At 40.4% G+C, this 21,966-nt stretch overlaps 2 protein-coding genes across 2 annotated transcripts; one reads left to right on the top strand and one right to left on the bottom strand.

The window, feature by feature from the left end:
* Positions 1-5,142: 5,142 nt before the first annotated feature.
* CFAP90 (cilia and flagella associated protein 90) lies at positions 5,143-12,797 on the top strand. The gene is made up of 3 exons (XM_031589198.2): positions 5,143-5,400; positions 8,027-8,143; positions 12,569-12,797. Exons 1-3 carry the CDS (start codon positions 5,227-5,229, stop codon positions 12,746-12,748), a joined length of 471 nt encoding a protein of 156 aa, XP_031445058.2. The 5' UTR covers positions 5,143-5,226; the 3' UTR covers positions 12,749-12,797.
* Positions 12,798-12,882: 85 nt separating this feature from the next.
* FASTKD3 (FASTK mitochondrial RNA regulator 3) lies at positions 12,883-21,960 on the bottom strand. The gene is made up of 7 exons (XM_031589197.2): positions 21,795-21,960; positions 20,217-21,680; positions 18,943-19,028; positions 18,189-18,351; positions 17,360-17,429; positions 16,256-16,370; positions 12,883-15,140 (listed from the first exon to the last, which is right to left on the bottom strand). The coding sequence occupies exons 2-7, from the start codon at positions 21,649-21,651 to the stop codon at positions 15,042-15,044; spliced, it is 1,968 nt and encodes a 655-aa protein (XP_031445057.2). The 5' UTR covers positions 21,652-21,680; positions 21,795-21,960; the 3' UTR covers positions 12,883-15,041.
* Between the last annotated feature and the right edge of the window lie 6 nt (positions 21,961-21,966).

Raw genomic sequence — 21,966 nt, 5'->3', positions numbered from 1 at the left:
GAGTTTCAAAAGCAGAATGCAAGAGTGCTCAACAACATGAGGCAGCAGCCACACAATGAATATAAGAGTGATTCACTGTGATCTGGGAGAATGAAACCCAAACACGAACACTCTGGGAGTCTGCTGGATTTCTTTATCAAAGACAGTGCTATGTGCCAATTTATGGAGGACTACCAAGGGGCAGGAAGAAAGAGTAGGCTTGCAGATATTTTTCTTGACTACAGAAGTATTTGTGATCACCTGTAAAGTAATGCTATTCAAATGCTGTTTCCAGAAACAATCATTAGCATCCTATCTATCCGGTATGCAAAGCATTATTAATTCTCTTCATATTCCTTTAATGCTTTACTTATTTCATAAACTATCTTTACCTTTTTCCACTGAGGCACAGGTAGCAGTTCAGCCTGCTCATTTCTAAACAGAAGGCTGTGCACATTCGTAGGCAGAGGTATTGAAAGTCTGTCATATTGTTTTCCGAACCTGACAGATTTACTGTTTTACATGATGATTACCTTGTCCTTTGATAATTAATTTTCCTTTTGGTTGTACTTCAGTATAAAGTTTTTTTTCCTCCTGCAAGAGACAGTCTGTCACTCATTCAGGGCCTTGAGAAACGAGCACTTGTGTGAAATGAATGGCTTGACTTGAGGACCAAACCTATTACAGCAGAAACTGGACAGTTTTAGAGTCATCTGTGTTTCAGCTTCTTTTTCAAGGATGATGGCTGACAGCATTTGTTGGAAAGGCTGTCTCTCTTTCATGGCTCAGGAATACATGGCATTCTGATACATGCTGAGGCCAAACAACAAGGACAAAAGCTGAATTGCTGAGTTTTGATTTAACAGCTGCCTAACCATCTCTGCTGTAAGTGCCACCAGCTTGAAACAGGTATGTCACCTTGCAGTAGGAAGACTGCTAATGTGTTTTTTCTGCATTTCAATAGCTTGTTTAGTTACATGTCATCTGTCTTCTTGGGTCCATCCTGTCACCATCTCTGTCTCATCATTGTCTCCCCTCTGACCATTTGCCTCACAAATTAATTTGACAAATTTTCTTGCTAAGTTTTTCCAACAACCAGTTTGATATTTCAGAACAGCCATCCTGCCTTTGAGACATCGTTATAAGTACAAAAGCTATAGGGAGGGAAGAGGAAGTGAGAGAATATTTCAGTTGGAAGGAACATCAGAGATCATCTAGCCCAACTGTCTGAGCATTCCAGGGCTCGCCAAAAGTCAAACCACGTTACTGAGGGCATTGTCCAAATGATTCTTATACACTGAAAGCCATAGGGCATCAACCACCTCTCTAAGAATCTGTTCCAATGTTTCATCACTCTTACAGTAAAAAAAGGCATTGTGCTTTGTGCTTTTCCCACATGTCCTGTCATTGGTGACTAGGAACCAGAGCCTGGCACCTCACTCTGCATTTCCCCTCCTTAGGGACCTGCAGAGAGCAATGAGGTCACTTCTCAGCCTCCTCCAGACTAGACAACCCAAATGTCCTTTTACCAGCTTTGTTGCCCTCCTCTAGATGCTTTCAAGGACCTTAAAATTCATTTTATATTGTGGAGTGGCAGATCTGCACATAATATTCAAAGTGAGGCCACATCAGTTCTAAATACATGGGGAGAATCACTTCCTTTGATCAGTTGACTATGCTGTGTTCAGTGCATCCCAAAATGCAGTTTGCCCACTTGTCCAGTGCATACTGCTGGCTCATGCTCTCTTGGGCACCCCCAAGGCCATTCCTCCTGAGATGCTCTCCAGCCATTCTTCTCCCAGTCTGTACCTGCATCCATCCCAGTTGCAGAACCTAGCATTTTCCTTTGTCAAAATTCACGCTACTGATCATATCTAATCTTCCAATCTTATTTAGATCCCTCTGCAAACCCTCTGATCCCTCCAGAGTCAACACCACCTCCCAGTTTAGTGTCATCAGCAAACCTGCTAAGGATGCATTGAGCTTCTGGATCCAGATCATTGATTAAAAAAACATTAAATAGAACTGGCCCCAGAACTGAGCCTTTGAGAATACTGCTACTGACCAGCTGCTGCTGACCAGCTGCCAGTCTGATGTAGCCCCATTCACATGTAGGACACTTTAAGCTCTGTCATTCAGCCAGATCATCACTCAGTGTAGTATGAACCTGTTTATCACACCATTGCACAATTTGTCCAAAAGGATGCCGTGAGAGACAGTATCAAAGGCCTTACTTCCAGAAAGAATATGTGCAATGCCTATCCTTCTCCCACCAAGTGGTTAGAGGACTTTTCCATTTTGGCTATGTTCCTTAAGTACCTTTCAGTATCCCCAGGATAACCTTCTCCATAACTTTTCCAGGACCAAAATGAGACACCTAGGTCTGTAGTTTCCTGGATCTTCTCTCATGCCCTTGCAGTTTTGTGACCACAGTGGACAAATGTGACCACTGCTTCTCAGGTCACAGTCATTCAACACAAAAGACCAGGCAGTCCAAGATCTATCATTAATAGTAAAAACTAAGGCAAAAGTCATTCAATGCCTTCACCACTTTCTCATCCCTACTTGTTAGCTGACCATCAAGTATCAGCCCAGTGTCTTCCTTAGACCTCCTGTTGCTACTGACATACTTAGAAAAATATTTTTTGTATACCTGACATCACAGTAGCCACTGTCAACTAAAAGAAGCTTTGTTTTTTCTCACACTTTTCCCTGCAGATGCAAACTGCCACCTTGTATTCTCCCTCTGAAGCCAGACTTTGCTTCTAAAGCTCATATATTTTCTTTTTCTGCTCTAGTTCCAGGAGGATTTTCCTATTCTCAAACAACAGACCCAGGGTGGCTCCTCTTAGAGTTGGTTCACTCAGTACTTGTGACAGGATGTTACCTTAAACATGCTTCAGAAATTTTCAGAATACTTGTCATGATAGTATAATATTCTAAGTTTATGGTTGGAAAAGTGAAGTCTCACAAAAGGACAAGGTAATCAATCCCGAAATATCCCCTAATTGCCTATAGCTTGTCTGTGCTACTGTCCTGGGTGGGCAGTAGACAGTAGACACCTAGAACAACTTCCACTTTGCTACCTGTCTCCTCCTCATCCAGAAGCCCCCTGCCACATCATCCCTAATGGCAATGACCATACAGCCTAGTCTCTCCCTTATGTACAATGCAACACCTCCCCCCAGCCTGCCTGGCCTATGCCTCATGAACAGCTGAAAATCTTCCATCCCAGCATTCAGTCATGGGACTCATCCCACCAAGTCTCACAACAATATCAGTGCTCTGGCAGAGGAACAAATCTTCCAGTTCATCCCATTTGTCTCTCATACTATGTGCATTAGTATATAAGCATTTCAGAATGCTCCTGAATATGCAGTGTTCTTTGGAATGACACAGACGATCCCATTAGCCTTGCTACCCTCAGACAGTGCCACATCATCCTTAGGCATAACCTCGGTGCTCCTAATGGTATCCCCTTCCCTCATTGATCCTAGTTTAAGTTTAAATCCTCTCAGTCAGTCTTGCCAAGTTAGAGACTAAGAAACATTTTCCCCATTGAGATAGGTGGAAATCAAGTGGCACCAGATCATAGATGTCTCTTCTTGTCTAGAAGAGTTTTTCCATGTCTATAAAACCCAGCATATTTGTGGAGGCACCAGTCCTGGAGATAGGCATTGAGTCACCTATGACTGCTTCCTGCTGCTTCTTCACAGCACCAGTCTCAATTTTGCTGCTGAGAGGTTACCTGACCCTGGTGGGAAAACTTACAAATACATCTTCTTTCATCTTTTCAAATCTCTCGTCTGCCACATCGAGAGCAGAATCAGAGAGAAATACTTCAGGAATCCTGTGTAGCTTAGTTTAGACTTCTGGTGAACAATTTCTTTTGGCTCTATTTACAGCTACAGCTTCAGCTGAACTGCTTTTTATAAAATGGTTTGCAGTCACTTGGTGCTCGTACTAAATTACAAAACAGCACTTGCACAGTAGCATACATATCTCTGTGTAGGAAGCTGATGTCAGACAACTATTGTTTAAAACTACACTGCTCACATATTCTGTGGTAATTTGACTAATGTTACAAAGAGAATCCAAATTGGTAGAGGGATATTATTAGATAAGCAGATGGAAATTGTCATGAATGATTAAAAGTCTATAGAGTGCAAATTTCTCTTCATTGCACTTGAAAAGAAGCAAGATGCTAGCTACATTATTCAGTTTATTAGTGAATGGGGAATGGAAGCTATATAGTAGAAATGGGAGGTTTACATCATATGTGGGCTCAACATGCCTACAAGAATTGGTTATAAAGATCTAGGTATCCTGAATGCTTTGTTTGTTTTTAAATTGATGTTCAGTAAAAATCAAGATGTCTGAAAAACTCCTGTTTCGAAAGAGCTTGCAAAAAAATACTAACAATTCCAATAATGGCAGGATTGCACCTATGGCACTAATACTGCAGTTGCCAAAAAGAGCAGCAACATGATAGAATCATAGAATATCTCAAGTTGGAAGGGACCCATAAGGCTCACTGGGTCCAACTCCTGCCTCCACACAGGACTACCTAAACATGAGACCATATGTCTGAGAGCAATATCCAAACACTGTTTGAACTCCACCAGGTTGGTATCGTGGCCACTGCCCTGGGCAGCCTGTGCCAGGGCACAAAATGAAGCTAGTCACATATCCCCAGGCAGTACAGGAGGGAAAAGAACAGTCAGTTACATGTGTGTATTAATATAAAATAAGCAAAAAAAAAAAAAAAAAGAATATTGAAATTAGGAGCCAGGTGTTACTGGGGTAGAGCAATTTTAGAGCTAATCAGTTAATTGAGGTTGGAGCTGGGAGTTGCTCACTGTCAGTGCCCCAAAGTGAGCATGCAAGGTTTCAAGTCAAATAAAGGGCTGAAACTCAGAAAAACACGCCTAGCTCGGCACTGAGTGTTGTTAGAAGACGCCCCAGGTTCCTCAAGATGCAGATGCCTCTTTCTGTTGGAAATACCATGTTTTGGTGTGTTTGTTATTCAGCTTCTCCAAGTGTGACAATGCCCCCGCGGAAGGGAATTTTGGCAAAGTGCAAGATCCCCTTGGGGAAAATAAATAAATAAAAATCTCTGCGTTGTCAAACTGTTTCCTCCCCCCCCCCCGCACACACCCCTCCAGGGTGCTGGGCCTAGCACTTTCCCCCTCGCCGACCCGTTCGGCGGCGCCGTGAGACGGCAGCGCGTTACCGGGTAACGGCAACATGGCGTCCACCGCCACAGCGGGCGCAGGGGAGCAAGGAGGGGACGTGGAGGAAGGCGGCAGCGGTTTGGGGAGGAGGCGCCCACCTCCCATCTCCTCTCTGTCTGCCTTCAGCTACATCCCTGCCCGGCGGGAAGGCCCCGCGGAGCTCAGCTACTTCCACCGGGTGGCCCAGGTGAGGGGCGGACTGGGCAGGGCTAAAGCTGGGACGCTGAGCACCGGGCAGTTGTGCTTTGTGGTCGGGAAGGAGGTTTAGCGTTTCCAGGGTGTGAATTACAGGCTGAGGGGGAAAAGGTAGTAAGGGAAAGTGTCACTGGATGGTGGCAGAAGGCAGATAAATGATTGCCCAGTGGCTGCACGGTGACTAAGGACACGAGCTCAACTGTTTAGTCTGGAGCAGGCTCAGGGGAGACCTAATCAATCTCTGCGACTCCCTGAAAGGTGCTTGTGGTCAGCTGGGGGTCAGCCTCTTCTCCCAGGTAACAGCAGTAGGACAAGAGGAAATGGCCTCAAGTTGTGCCAGAGGAGGTTCAGGTTGGATATTAGGAGTAATTTCTTCTCAGAGAGAGCAGTGAGGCAGTGGCACGGGCTGCCCAGGAAGGTGCTGCAGTTGCTATGGTGTTCAAAAGCCATGTGGATGTGGCAGTGAAGGACGTGGTTAGTGGGCTTGGTGGGGATGAGCTGATGGTTGTTCTGGATGGTCTTGGAGATATTTTCCAAACCTAATGATTCTATGATCCTGTGACACTTTTTTTTTTTTTTTTTTGCCAGCACTGCTTGTGTGGCATTCTTGAAAGACAGGATTTGCCATTTTAGATTCAATCCTGTGGATTTCAGCATTGCTTTGGGAATGTGCCAAATGTTAAGAAGCACAGGTGGTGTTGTGCATAACAGAACGTGGTAAGGCAGAGCACAACAGGAGTAGGGCTAGGGAAGGTCAGAGGGCTTGGCTGGTGTGCTTGGGGTTGATAGAGCTGGCAGGGAGAATGGCTATCCAGTCTGCGTGGAATTAGCAACCATATGCTGGTACTTTTGTTTACAATACAAAATTTGCTTTCACACTCCCAATGACAAGGTTTGTAAATTAAAATTAAAAAAAAAAAAAAAAAGTACTTAAGAAAATGAAATGTGTATGTCAGAGGCCAAAGCAGAGAGAAATAGAGAAAGATGCTTTAGCATGTGTCCCAAAGCCAGAAATTTCCACTTGCTAATCCTTTGGCTGACAACTACTCCCTGTACTACTTTACATAAATTGTTATACCCAGTTTATGTCCTGCTTCCCTTTCTGTGACATGGAGAAAGCTTTTATCTATTTTTTGTGTGGCTGGAATATTAATGTATATTTGCAAAGTGCTTAGCCCCAGAAGCAGTACACAGAGAATGCCCCACCACCTCGGCCTAGTTAGTCTGCATTTAATAATGGGGAAATAACAGCAAAGAGGCAGGATTTTGAGCATAGAATTGTTTCTATACAGAAGAACTTAAACAGATGACCTGGGACAAGCGCTAATTCTTAACAGCTTGGCTACCGATCTGCAAGTTTCCGAAAAAGTCATCTGCTCAAACACAGATAACAAGTAATAGACAAATAATGCCACATGAAGAAAAAACAAAAGAGCGAGTAGCATTCTCGGTAGTGAGCACAAATTAGATGCCTACCAAAATTCTAAACAAAACTGGTAGTGTGGAGAGGAGAGGACAATCAATGAAGCATGGAAATAATGGAAGTAGCAAATCAGATGCAAGATGTTCTTGAACATGCCTGAAATTCTGTGAGACTTGATGATTTCTAAGGAATGAAGGGATGGATAGGTTGCAAATCAAACCACCTTTCCTCTGGGCAGAACCAAGTAGTAGAGCTATGCTTCCAAAAAAAACCTGTGATTACAGTGATGCATTGCTAGCATTCTTGCTTGAGATTTCCTTCTGAGGGAACTGTTATAGCCTTCTTGACCTGCCCTGACTTGAATGTTTTTGGAGAACAGTAATGATGAGACTCAAAGGACATGAATTCTCCAAAGGCTAAATTAAGCACACTGTAAAATTAGAGGTTGAAGGGAAGAAAAAAAAAAAAAAAAGCAGAAGAAAAAGCACAATTTTTTGGGTTTGTAAAAAGTCATGCATAATAACAGTAATCCATTGACTTGTTTACCAGAATAGAGACTTTTTAATGAAGAACATAAGCAACTGACAGGATATTACAGCAGGCAATTTAGAAAATGTTTTTTGTATTTGAAATTCCTCCACCTTTTTTTTTAAATTAGATTTCACTAATGCATTTTTTAGCAGATCAGATCTTTCATGTTATTCAGGTGTAACTCTGTCAGCAGATATCAAAATATGGTAATGTTCTGGGTTGTGGTTTACTTTATTTTCATGTATGAGAGATTACAGGATTACCACCGTGGCTGGTTTCTGAACTGTTCTCAGTTCTGCTTTAATTAGAAATTAAATGGTGTTTCCACTGTGGGGCACCTTCACATTTTTCATTCCAAATGGATTTTCTATCCCAAAGTTTCAGCAGATTGCAGGGAAAAAATTGAGGTAATTTGCCATGAGGGAAATTTCAAAGATGACCAGATTAAAAATAAAAATAAAAAATCACATATCATTCAGTATTTTTACTGCACATTATTTCAGAAGAATGACCCAAGCTTGCTAATGGTAGCTCAGATGTATTAAAGTTGTCATACTTTAATGTTATGTGTCCACTGCTTTATTATTAACTCCTGTGTATGTATTCGGTATTGTATGAATTTAAACAGGACTGCTATTTAGCCATTTTTTCTCCTTTTCTAAAGACAGGAGGAGTTTCCACTTATGATTCCATTTTTAAAAGACCAGAAGGTTACAATGAAAAACTTCACCGATGTGATAGAGAACATGCAAGGAGTCGTGGTCTTAACATTAATGATGAGGTAAGCCTTTCAAAATTTTTTTTGTTAAAGGTACCTTATACATTTTGACATGGCTGGAGATAAGTGAAGACACCTGAGCTAGCTCTTGTTCTTTGTGTCCTGTAGATTTCCAGATCACAAACCCTATTTAAGTTAAAGAGTAGGGGAAAGAGATGTGCACAGGGAGCCAAACCCTCCATTACAGAGTTTCAGGATTACTTCTGATCAGTCTCTGCCTCTCCTGAGTTTGCAGTTCTGGTTGTCCTGCAACTACTTTTACAATGCTGAAAACTTGTACCTGAGAGGGCTGGAGGTAGGGGCTCCACCTCAACCCCAGTCCTGTGATATCCTCATTCCCTGCACCTTACAGTGTGAATCCATATTTACTGAGACATCCCAAGTCTCTTAAACTGGTATGTTTGTTGATCAAATTTACACCAGGTTGCCCTGCAGGAAGGAATTCGTAGGGAGCTCATGCAAAAGAGAGGTTAATCAGATAACCAAAGACATGCTTGGAAAAGGCTAACTGAAGCAAAAGCATTCGAGGACAGAACAGTTTGGGTTTAGCGTGTAGCCTGATAAATAAGGAAGTATGCAACCATATTTTTGAACAGCTGCCTTGAAAATAGGAATACTAGAATATATATACTTAGATATAAAGATATACTTTTTCTTTGCAGCGTATGAATAATACATACGTATGCACACACACAGACAGAGAGGATGTCAAAAAAAAAAAAGATGAAGCACAACCTCTGTATTAATGGCCTTGAAACTGCAGTGGATTAATAAAATGGGAAGATGATGATAGGCTAAGAATTGTTTCCTGTGTTTGATAGAGATAGAAGAAGAGAGAGACAGAAACTTGAAATTACTGTAATTGCTCTGAAGTAAAACTGTTGAGATTTTGGGACCAAGGCCACTGCTTATAATTCCTCTAACTAGCAGCTATACATGCCACACATTTCACTGTGCAGTCATAATCCGCTGCAGTTCTATCAGACAGTGCAGGGAGTATTAGCTACACTCAAAGGAATCACAGAAGTGCCTCTTAAGATTATCTGCTCCTGCCTAGGAACTCACCTGCAAATCTACATGAGGCCAAAAGCCACGCAAATGCCCAATCTCATGAAAAATGAGCCAATTCCAATATTGGAAATCCTATATCCAAGTGAGACATTTGTGTAGAAACAGTTTTATTAATGCAACATTAAGGTTTCTTTCTTACTCAGATTTTGCTTCCCTTCAGAACCAGCAAGTCACTTTCTTTAAAAGTTTACTTGCTAAAGCAAATGTTTATAGGCCAGAATGCATAGTAGTCCTGCTGGGCAGTGCACACAAGTGACTGCCTGGGAACTGTTCTAAACAGGTGTCCCTTAATCCAGTCCTTTAATTAGCATGGAGGCGCATCAAAGCCACAGCTGTTAAATGATGCAACATGATCCTCATGCATGGACTGACACCCAACACTGGACTTACCCATAACTAAATGCAGGTCATGTACTCAGATCCTGCTCCTTAGTTACCTCAATGACTCTCACAGACCTTGTATAATTCCAACTATTTTATAAAACATAATAAATAAAAATGCCAAAATTAACATCTTTCTAATACAACACTGAAAGGAGACAGGCGGAATTCTTTACAGTACACTTCTTTCTTTGAAGTGGAAAAAACCCAAATCACTACAAGCAAGCCTTTCGTTTCCTGCAGAGCGTGGGCACACCCTGGGAATCCAACAGTACAATCATAGATAGCTCAGTTTAGCTGCACATAATGCAGTGACTAGAGTGAGAGTGTTTGCACATGGTTGCTGTTGCTGATTTCAAGTGTTAACAGTGATAGAATTACATGCTGTGAAGGCATATAATGGGATACTTTCCAGCCAACCATGGAAAATTTGATATCTGCTGAATGCAGAACCTTAAAAATCATAGAATACTGCTGCATAGTCAGTGTTGTGCTACCAAGGATGCTGAAACTCTAATATTACTTGTTTAAAGAAAAAATGATCTACCTATGGTCACATACTGCTACTTGTCATTGGCAAGCGAAATCTTTTTTGGCTAGTGAAGACTATTTCGATGTTACAAAGACTGTCTCACCTCTGTGTCTGGTGTGATCATGTAGCAAATCCTCCTGGAGATTATGCTAAGGTACGTGGAAAACACAAAGCTGAGTGATGACAGCCATCATGGCTTCACTAAGGGCAGATCATGCCTGCCAAGTTGGGTGGCCTTTAGGACAGGGTTGCAACACTGGTGGATAAGGGAAAAGCAACTGATGTCATCTACATGGACTTATACAAAACATTTGATACCAGCTTGGACAACATCCTTGATTCTAAAGCTGGAGAGACCTAGGTTTGACAGATGGACCACTTGGTGGATAAGGAATTGTCTGGATGGCTGCAAAGAGTTGTGGTGTGCAACAAGATGTCATATAACAAGTAACCAGGAACAAGTGATGTTCCTTAGAGTCAGTATTGGGATTGACACTGTTTAACATCTTTGTTGGTTACATGGAGAGTACAACTGAATGCATCCTCAGCAGATTTTCTGATTACACTGAAGGGAAGAAATGCCATCCAGAGAGACCTGGACGGGCTCGAAGTAAGCCTATGCAAACCTTGTAAAGTTCAACAAGGCCAAGTGCAAGGTCCTACATCTGGGTTAGGAGCAATCCCAAGCACAGATACAGAGTAGGCCAGGCATGAGGGAGAAGTACCTAGGGGTCTTGGTTGATGAGAAGCTCAGTATGAGTCAGCAGCTCAGAAAGCAAACTTTTTGTATCTTGAACTGTACGAGAAGAAGCATGATCATCAGGGCAGTGGAGGTGATTCCCCTCTCTGCTCTACTTTTGTGAGACCCTACCTGCAGTACTGCATTCAGCTCTGGGGTCCCCAGCACAAGAACATGGGCCTGTTGGAGTGGATCCAGAGGAGGACCACTAAGATGATTAGAAGGTTGGGGCACCTCTCCTATGAAAACAGGCTGAGGGAGCTGGAGTTGTTCAGGCTGGAGAAGAGAAGGAGCAGCATTCTAGTATCTAACGGAGGCCTACAAGAAAGCTGGAGAAGGACTCTATCAAGGTGTTCAGTGATAAGACAAAGGATAACATTTTTAAACTTAAGAGGGTAGATTTAGATTTGATGTTAGGAAGAATTCTAGGAAGAATGGTTGCTTGTTCTTTTTTATTTGAGGGAAAAAAAAAAAAGCTTATAGCATCTTCCCAACAATCTCAGAATTAGATTTGTCCATCTTTCAGGATATGTTACAACTGACTGCCCTGGTATAAGGCTATTTGTACCTCTGCTTCATCTTGCATTCTCACAGGAAATGTGGTGGTTCATCTGCTTCAGAGGTTCTATCATAAATTTTAATATGACTCAGACTTGTGTTGTAGCAAAGAGCTCATTTATTTGCACCTCAGCTGTGGTGTGGTGAGGGGTCTGCATTTTTGGTTCTCCTTGTAGATGTTATTTATGTTGTAGTACGAGGTAAACACGTTGGGGACCAAGGCTTATTGTGTTAGCCAGTGTGCAAACATACAAGCAGCCTGATAAATCTGAGACCTTTGGCTAGGGAAAGCAAAACAAACAAATCCTGCCTGCTTTTCCTTTCTGACTCCAGAGCTCCCTGTTGCTGCAGCACAGGAAAGAACTGCAGATTGCAGATAGTAATTGTATGGCCACTTAAAATGCGCTTTATTAAGGACAGGCTTAGAATAATCTTGTCTTGGATGGATTATTTTTTACCAATTTCACTTCTTATCATTGCAGAGCAGTTATTTCTGTAATTGTAGAGGTACAAACCATTTTAATAAAACTTTTCATTGTGCAGAAATCCAGTAGCATATGTTTTATGTCCCTTGGGAAAAGGTTGCATGGGCCAGTAGTAGTTGTGTAGCTTTTATTTAGGCTTTGTGTGTGTGTGTGTGTGTGTGTAGTGGTTTCACTGAATCATGCAAACGTGCTCCTGGAATAAGGTACTCAAATTAAATCTTTAGTTTTCGTATTTGTGCAAGTCAGTGCACAAGAAAAGAAAAAATGAAATCTGTTCCATTTTCCAGTAATGTGGTGTTTACTTTGCCAGTAATCACACAGGGTGTGAGGGTGTGTATGATTTGTATGTGTAGGGGTGTGTGTAAGGGTGTGGGTGGGTGGATGTGTGTGTGTGTGTGTATGTAGGTTAGGTGGTGGTGCGGCACAATTCCATGTCTTCTGATCATCCAGCAATACTATTAATATACATTTAAAAAAAAAAACGAGGTTAGGAATGGAACAGTGAGAGTGCAGATCACTGCTACATAAATATACCTTTGTGTAGCAGATGCTGTGCAGTTCCATCTGTTCTCTTGCCCCCAGGCACAGTACATTTAGCAGTAGTTAACTGCCAAGTATTCACTCTGTGATAGTCTCATAAGGAGAATGTTACATTTTCACAGGAAATGGCAAGACCTGTCGCTGTTTTGTCATCTTCAGAGTATGGGAGACACAGAAGTAAGCACACAGAGCAGCTGATCCGAAGTCATGCAAGGATTAATTGTGTGCAGGCAGAATTCTACAGGAAAAATGGCATTACCTGCTTATTGGAAAAACCTTCTCCAAGACTGGATCCATGCTAACATTGCCAGCAACATTTGTGTGCAAAGAAACGTTCAAAATGCAGAATAGTGCTTCTGCCTTTTCTTTTGCATTTTCATTAATGAAAATGATTTATATGAAATAACTGCACTTTTCCTCATGCTGATTCAAATCTATGTTTTCTCTTTTTAGTCTCTTAGAAGTCTCATGTAGAACATCCACAAAAACTGAATGTTTTAGGAAGCAACTCTGGAAATTCAATCTGTTGGGTCAACAGCCGTCTGTGCTATTTCAGGCAGTAACTACATAATTGTTCACTGAATTAACATTAAATTTGCTCCTCAGGGTATTAATACTTTCTTAGTACTTACAGTTCTTAATCCCTACAAAATCAGCATCATTTTTTTTTTTCCGCAGAACAGTAATTCAATCAGTAATTCAACCCAGATTTTCCAAAATGGATGAACAAGTAAACAAAGATCTAATTTCTAGAAGTACTGAGGAATTTCATTAGAGTTCAAGTGGAAGTCAAGTTAAAGGGAACTTCTCAGAGCTTAGCATGTAAGAAGACTCTAAAATTTTGATTTAAATAATTTTAGGCATCCATTTTGCTGACATCAGTTAAGAAAAATGCTGTCAGAGGGATTGATCTGTCACAAGAAAAATCACTTTTGGTTCCTTACCCAGTGCTCCACTACTAAGAGAGCAATAACTCATTAGTTTGGTAGAAAGGATTAAAAAAAACCCAACAAGACAAGTTACTCAAAAAGTATGTCTAGAGGTAAATGTCTAAAGCCACTTAAACACCTGCTTCCTTCTATTCTCATTGAATCTAGTAGTGGAGTTTTAAGATATTTTCAAGAAAAGAAACATCATCTGCAGGGTGTGCATCCTTGTGGTTCTGCAGCATCATTGATCCTGTTGTTGTTTAAAGCTGAAGCAATATTGATACTGTTCAATATCAAACATTTAGCCAGACCGATCACACTTGTTTAAGGATTGGAAGGCCACAGCATTGACTGACACTGTACTTCTGTCAGATACTTAAATAGGAAATGAGTCTGCTAGGAAAAAATAATACAAATAACTGCTTCCTCTAGGGCCTTGGATATGCAGTGAACTAGGCAATTGATAGAGCATTTGGTATGATGTGAGGAGCTGAGTATACAGAGCAGTCCATTCTTAGAGGTGTTTGGCACTTTCAGTGTTTATGGCTTGTAATGTCCCCTGTTTCAGTGAGTAATGGCTGTGGACAAGAGGGCGAAACTGCTACGTTCCTTTTCACCAATGAATACTTCATTAAAGAAATACAGCAGCATTAAATGAAAAGGAATCACACACAGTATGAATGAAGTGAGAAAGGAATGTTTTCTAACAACACCAGAATGCTTTATCAAGGGTATCACAAGTGAAGAATCACAAGTGAAACAAAATATGACCATATTCTATAGACATTATTTTTAGTTTGGTACAGGCAGTACAAATGACTTCATTCAAATAGTCTCACTTTACTTACAAACCATCTGTGTTCAAATACTAAGATGTTTGAGAACACTACCACCTTCTGGCCAATGTGAGAAATGTGCATCTCCAAACGATTCCCACCAAAGGAGTGTAAGTTAGCAAGACACCAGCATTAGTTTACTTATCTGTGCTTATGTCATCTACTTCTCTTTCAATACCATTTCACCCTCACTTTTGAATGTTTTTCACGTGTTTTTACTCCTATGACTTACTTCTCATTCAGGTGTGTGACTGACTTCTTTTAATGCTCAATGACAAAAGAATACCTTCATAAAAATTTTATTTTCTGTAAAGCAGTGCTATTTAGTGATCAGCACTCCTAAGTCTGTGCAATAAGCTAGTGATGCTTGTGCACCTACTGCAAATTTTAGTTTTCTAAAACACTTGGAAACAACATACAAAAAGCTGGGAATAAATTATATATTTTCTTTTTATACTGTCAAGAAAAAAACCTGACTGATTGGTACATAACATGGCACATTTTGTACATTCAGCAACAGCTAGTAACCTTAAATAGCTTCATCTGTCTACTGACAGTTGTGATTTAAAACCAGTGAAAATACAAGGAAAATGCAATAGTGACTGTTTGGTACTTTTATCTATTAATACTATGTAATAAATATTTACATAAAACTTAAGAAAATATGTTGCTTTTTATTACTCTTTACATATTAATTGTTCCAAATATTGGAAGGTCACCACATTCAGAAGCTGAAATCATCTTACATGGAATTATTAAAGTTGTTCTCCCATGCACAATATGTACACTTTATGGTACAGGAAGTCAAGCTGTGGTACAGTCCTCCATTGTCAGCAGCCATGTCCATATGTATGAGGAAAGATTTTTTTGTGTAGGTATTCTGCCATTCTTCTGCAAGATTTTATACTTTCTACTTCAAAAAATGGAACCTGCAAATGAAACCAAAATGATTGCTGGAAGTATATTTTAATAAACAACAAGAGTAAGTTTAACGTTCATTAAATAGACATGCAATTACACATCAGAGTTGCATTTTAAAATAAAACATTTACTCCTGAGTTTATTATTGATCTGTAAGTCTTGGGGGAAATCACATGAATAGAGGTTATTGCAAAGCAAATAGTGATGTTTATTACAGTTTAAACTAAGTTAAATACAAAGTAGTTAAGCTTATATGCTAAGTGCTTATAAAGGGAAAAAGGTATATCAAAACCTGAAAGTCTAGAATATGCTTACAGGTAAATATATCTCTATTTATTTCAACAGGAAAAATAAAGGATACACTCTGCTTTGGAAGAAATGTTATTTACTGTATAAAGCAGTTTCTTTTTTCTTTTTTTATATCTTGTTTCTAAACTCCAAATTCAGATTTTAAACTGAAAACTCCCGACCTTTTTAGGGCATCCAGAAGGGAGTCAGGAAGATGTCAGAGGGCTGGAGCACCTCTCCTACAAAGACAGGCTAAGAGAATTAGGGCTATTCAGCCAAGAGAAAAGAAGTAAGTTCTCCAAGCAGACCTTACAGCGACCTCGTAAAGGGGCCTACAAGAAAGCTCGAGACAGATTCTTATCAATGACAGGACAAGGAGTCATTACTAGTTTTAAGCTAAAATAGGGTAGGTTTAGATTAGATCTATGGAAGAAGCTCTTCACACAAAGGGTAGTGAGGTGCTGCAAGATGTTGTGCAGAGCTGGATGGGGTCTTAAGCAACCTGTTCTAACAGGTATCCCTTCCACTCCATGATCCTTCCAAACTGTTTAACGCTTTCAGTTAAGTCAAAATTTGAACTATCATCACTGCAGATAAATACTCTTTCAAGCAGTCACTATTTGTATAGGCAGAAAGTACTAACTCATCCAAGAAAAAAATGAATTTATGTAATGAACTCTCAAAAAGGCAAAAGCTAGGCAAACAGAACATCATGTAGAAAGAGCAGTATTATACTTACCTTAGGAAGTGATTGCAACTACGGTTTTAAACATTATAGAAGAATCATTTTTCACTTGTTTTGTTAGCTAGAGTAAAAACTGTCAAGGGACTTTACCTGCACAACTTTATAACCAAGTAACTGAAGATGCCTCTGTTTAATAGCTTCTTCTCCCAGCAGATTATGGCTATTAACACAAAACCTATTTTGACCATCAACACAGAGAGCAATTCTAAAATCAAGCACAGAAAAAAAGTCAGTCCATTTAGTCACTAGAACTGCTGTAATTCCTAACAAGAATGAGACAGTACCTCCTCTTATTCCCAAATACCTCCTAGAATTAAATGCAGGCTGGGAGTTGCCTACTTTAGGACAATATAAATTACTCAAAAGGAAGGAGGGGAAAGACTGAAGTTTAGCAGAACTTATCTGAAAAGCAAATTTATATGCTCTAAACAAAAACTGCCACACAAATTAATGATAAGAATTTGATAGTTCTAACACTACTATTGGTAAGCTGTTTTGAATTCTTCTAGCAGGAAAAACAAGCAAAATACTTGTCTCATCTTGGAAATATCTAGCAGCTAAATTTATTCAATATATTAGTGATTCAAATTAAACCTGTATGTGTGGTTGGCAAGCATCATGGTCTGCAACAATATTTTTTCTACTTGATTGCAATTGCAACCACAGCACAGACAGGGTGCCTAAATTTATATCTAGGGATTCTCAAAAGAATTCGTGTTTAGCTTGTGCTTTTAAATATGTATGCATTTTTCAATGCAAATGTCATCTGTGGCAAATAAGAATATTTCAGAGGATCTATTAGAGAACTGTATTTGTGAACTAAAACTGGTACAGACTGTGCTAAATCCTTGCACACACTCCCAATTAATTTGATTTTAATTTGCAAAATAATTAAACATGATCAAAGTAGATTAACGTAAGTCAGACCAACATCTCTTTGATCCTAACTGTTACTGGGTTGAGAGACTGATTATCTAACACCTTATAGCCAGGAGGCAAGACAATGAGGAAAAAGTACAGATCTCTCATTTTACCAGCTTTGTCTTTTTTTGCCTTTGGTTGTAATGTGAAACTTCAACGTTGTTGAGATCAATGCAAAATTCCAAATAACTTTATTTTTGCCAGGTGTTTACCCTGGATACTCTTTATCAGTGTTAACTAGCATTTTACCTGTGGCATCTTTTATTTTCTTACCGTGTGTGTACTTCTTCACATTGAGTAGCAGGCAACATAAAGCCTTCTTCATCTAATTTAATCTCAATATCTAGTATAGATGAAATCATGAGAGAAATTAAAACCCATTTCATGTAACAAACATCTTACTGTGATTTTCATGCTCTGAGCTGCCAACCCTCCAGCTCTCCCTTTCATTACTCACCACCAAAGCAGAAAGATTAGGCAGCTGCCACAGTGGCATTTCATTTTGCTTTAAATGAAAACAATTGTTTACAAGGAAAAGGGAAGCTGGCAGTAAAAATAAATTACAGCTGAGTTAGCAGCTATTTTCAGAGAAGTCTAGGTGAGTAAACATTGCAGTTATTTTCTCTCCTTGTTAAAAGTCACTTTGAAAATTACATAATCTCAGAATTGTAGGGATAGTAAGAGACAAGTGGAGATCATCTACTCAAACTACCTGCTAGCAGGGGTTTCCTACATTGGGTTGCACAGAAAAGTGTCCCATTCACTTACGTATTTATCTATAAAAAGGGCAGGTAGAACTCAAGAAAAATAACTTGCTTGTGTCCAGATTCATAAGCAATTGTAAAAGCCAGGCCAAGGCTTGTAGCTTCATTGATGGTACAACTACGGTATTTGCTGCACATACTGTAAGTGCAAAGTTAAATTTCCCATTTCAAACCTTCCACAGAGCCTTCTTTGTATTCCAGTGTACTTTTTCCATGTTTGCACAGTTAAGGATGCAAACAAAGGGAATATTTTTTTTATTATTTTTTCTAGAAAATAAGTGGAATTTTTGATAGCATAAGTACACATCTAATTAGTCTAAAGAACTAATGTTACTTACCAATTGTATAGAAATATGGTGTCGATACCTCTGATGAAAAATACATTCTTTTTTTCAGTAAATACAGTAGTCCACTCTTCACCTTTTTGAAGAGGTGAACATCCAGAAAACAATGAGTTGTGAGAAAGGTATTTACTTGATACTTTGGAAGGAGTTTGGGACCCTATAGTATGACAGACAAAAAAAAAAAAGGGAAGATAACCTTTTAGCAATTACAAAATAATTCTGCAATAATGTAATAAAATATATTCAGTACAGTTCAAAGCTATGTCTAATGAAAACCTCAGTGTGAGGTATGATCTGCTGGAAAATAAAACCAACCAATCAATCACCCCCATCCCCAAACATCCTCAGCAAGCTTCTGTGCTATCATGCTGAATAATATCTATTGCTCATGAGAAATGGACAACTGTTTCCATTCCTCTTCATCAGGCCAACATCAAAGTGGCTGATCTTTTATGTGCTCCAAGATTTTAGAGACCAAACATTAAAAAAGGTAATAGTTGATGGAAAAGTAATACACAGAATGCACTTGAACTTACAGCTAGTCAGTTCTTTCAAACAGACATGGATCAGTCATTCAAACAGGCAGAAACACTTCATATTTACACCAAGAAATACAGGCTGTTTTATTCAATTCCAATGTTTTTACAGCAAAGACAGCCCTCAGCTTCTATCAGTGTGCTCATACCTAATGACATCATCATTTTAGTGTCAGCTTTTAGTGTCAGTTCCAGTTTCGTATCTACCATACCTTATAAAATGGGCACTCCAGGGTAACAGTTAGAAAAAGCTGTGTTAGCTGGGAGGCAACAACTCTGTCCAAACCAGGTGGCTGAGCTGAAACAACAATATTCAAGTTTACAGGTTTACTTTCACATATGCTGTCATGCAGAAATTAGGAAAAGCGATTCAGTTAAACATGCAGAGAAGCTATATTCATCTTTATATGAATGAACAGAAAGATCAGCTATGAAGTGATGTATTTAGAAAAATAAGGAACTGATTTACAGAAATATCAACATAAGAAATATACAGTCAGCAAGATCTTGGGGCTGTCAGAATCTTTCACAAAAAAAGGAGGATCTGAGAAATGCAAGATGTCCTACAGTAAGGCATAAACTTCAGTTCAAGTCTTGGACAATTATGCATTTCCTTCTTCTTCCTGAAACCCTCTGAGGATGGAACTGCAGTGCTCACTACAGGCAGAAAAGAAAGGAGCTCAGGGCATGGAACTAAGAGGGGCACAGAACAGAACCACCTGAGAAGTGTAGTTGGCAGATACGATGCTAGTGGGAAGAAGCATCATGTAACCACATTAAAGTTCAAAGTAATTTATAAAGCAGGGCAAAGCACCAATCTTTACGAATAAAACATGCGAGTCTTAGAACACAATTCACATTTTTATCTAGATATTTTAAAATAAAAGTCAGCAGTTAAGGATAGGTTGGTATATTATGACACTACTATGTTTTACAGGCTTATTTTTATTTAATTAAGCCATAAATTATGTACTGCACAATATCTTTTATCAGATTTATCCATGTATCTTTTTTAGTTTTCAGAAGATTATTATAATACAATACAAAAGGAAAACAAAACTGTATTGAAAGCAAAAATACAATAATCTGTATCCTGAAAGGACAGAACAGGAAAATTGATAGATGAAGTCCTGGTTCTATTTTAAACTCACCTGAACAGCTGGACACAATGCAGCAGAAGCATCTAAAAAGATGTGTAAGATGAAAGACAACTACGGAGAAAATCAGAGGGGTGGTATTTTTTGGAAAGGTAGGATTAACTGAAATAGAATTTTTGGGAATTTGAAATCTCTATTTAAGACTGCAGCGCAATTTTCAAATTCTAACAAATCATGCAATTTGAAAGGCAATTGCAACTGTGACGAGGAAGCCTCCTGATCACTGTTCTCCAGTCACCCTTATCAGGTCCTTGTTGTTTTGACAGGATTAGACATACCATAAAATAGTGAGAAATGGGGAGTGCTAGTGGAGAAACACTGCTTCTTACCTTGAAGCTGTTGCAGGAAAAAGGGACTAAATATTTTTGGCAGAAAATTTACTGGATAACGCTGAATAAGAACACATGAGTGCAGCAGATTCAACAAGGCGTGAGGCTGAAACTGACTAAAACGAGTATGTAATACTGTTTCAAGCTTCTTAAACAAGGAAGAAGCATTTGGAGGGAGGTAGTTCAGAGTCCCAAATGGGACAATGTATTCAGCAATCTGGTCGGCGGTAAAGCTGTCAGCACTAGAAATGAAACCTTCTGCCACTGCATCCAAGATAGGCTTCGAGAGGATCTTCTTTCGACAGAAGTACTGCATGACTTTGCTGACAGTTTCAGGATGCATAGTAGGGATGGACTTGGGAATATGCTTTTCCAGTGCTTCTGTAAAAATTTGTTCACGGTGTCCAAAGAACAGGAAGGCTTCCAGTACACTTACCAACTCATCGTCAGTAAAGTAAGGAACATGCTTCACAGAATGCTTACATAGTGCTAAGATTAAGGGAACTACCTGAGTCTGATGGAGAGCCACCAGAGAATTCAGTATTACACTTGTGAACTTTGGACTTAGCTGGTAAGCTAAGGTTAAAGTGGCACTGTTCATCCTGTTTAGCAAGTCCCAGTATTGTTCCCTTTCCCCAACCACCACCTGCAGTATCTTATAAACCATCGCCATTTCCCTAGGACTCCAGTTCTCAATGTCTTTTTCTTGCATGCGGCTCACAATCTGTTCCAGCATAGCACAACTTGGGCCTTTCAACTCGAGCAAACTCTCTCCAAGAGAGCAGAGATTGTCAACAGTCAGCTTTCTGTTAGCAAGCCGCTCTTCACTCTCTGAAAGCAAGCATGCTATCAGTGTACTCTGGGGATCTACACGTAGCTTTATCAAAGCTTGCAGTGCATTCAGCAGGCCGCTGTTGGACAGTTTTGAGGATTCAAATTCAAACTGAAAGCATAATGCCCTGAAAACGTCATTCTCTAGCACATCTTCAGGGTTTTTCAGACCATCGTCATCCACCTCAACTTCAGAAATCCTCTGCAGGGCTCCCGATGCCATAATATCAGACATAACTTCCATGGAACGAAGAAACTTAAAAATCTCTTGCGACGTATGGAGGCTTTTCAGCGTCCTGAAGAACACTCGTTCATCCATCCACCGCTCATCAGCCTTAGCGCTGCTCCCAGTATCCCCACAGAGATGCACGCTTTCATGAACAGAAAGAGACCGCATCCGCAGCTGCACGTGGTTTTTCCGACAAAACACATCCCGACATTTGTCCTTGGAACACAGCACCCTCACGGCCGTGGGACGATAGCTTTGGGGCTTTCGCCGTTCGCTGACGAAGCTCAAGCTTTTGCTTAGGGTCATCAAAATACGCCTGCTCGCTGGTGCGCCGGGTGAACAGAGGTGGAAGCTTTTCAGGCTGATCAAAGCCATATCGGAGCGAGCGTGTCCTCAGAAGACACCTAGAAGAAAGAGATGTGAGCGCACGAACCCGCCCTCGCCTCGCCCCTCGCCCCTCGTCCTTCCTCGGCCCTTCGGGGCGGAGGAGAAGCGGCGCGGGTCCGATGAAGCCTCACCTCCAGCGCCATGACGGGCAGCGCGGCACGTCGGGAGCTTCCGGCGCTCACCGCCTCGGCCCCGCCGGGTGCCGGAGGCTCCGGGCGCTGCTCTCCCCGCTGTTGCCTGGTCCGGGGCCCCGAAGCGAGCTGGCTGCCCGGCCGGGCTGCGGGGTGCCAGGGTGCCAAGGTG

This window comes from Phasianus colchicus, chromosome 3 (assembly GCF_987193195.1).
Source record: "Phasianus colchicus chromosome 3, bPhaCol1.hap1.1, whole genome shotgun sequence".
Classification (NCBI taxonomy): Eukaryota; Metazoa; Chordata; class Aves; order Galliformes; family Phasianidae; genus Phasianus; species Phasianus colchicus.
This window is presented reverse-complemented; position numbering and strand designations above follow the sequence as displayed.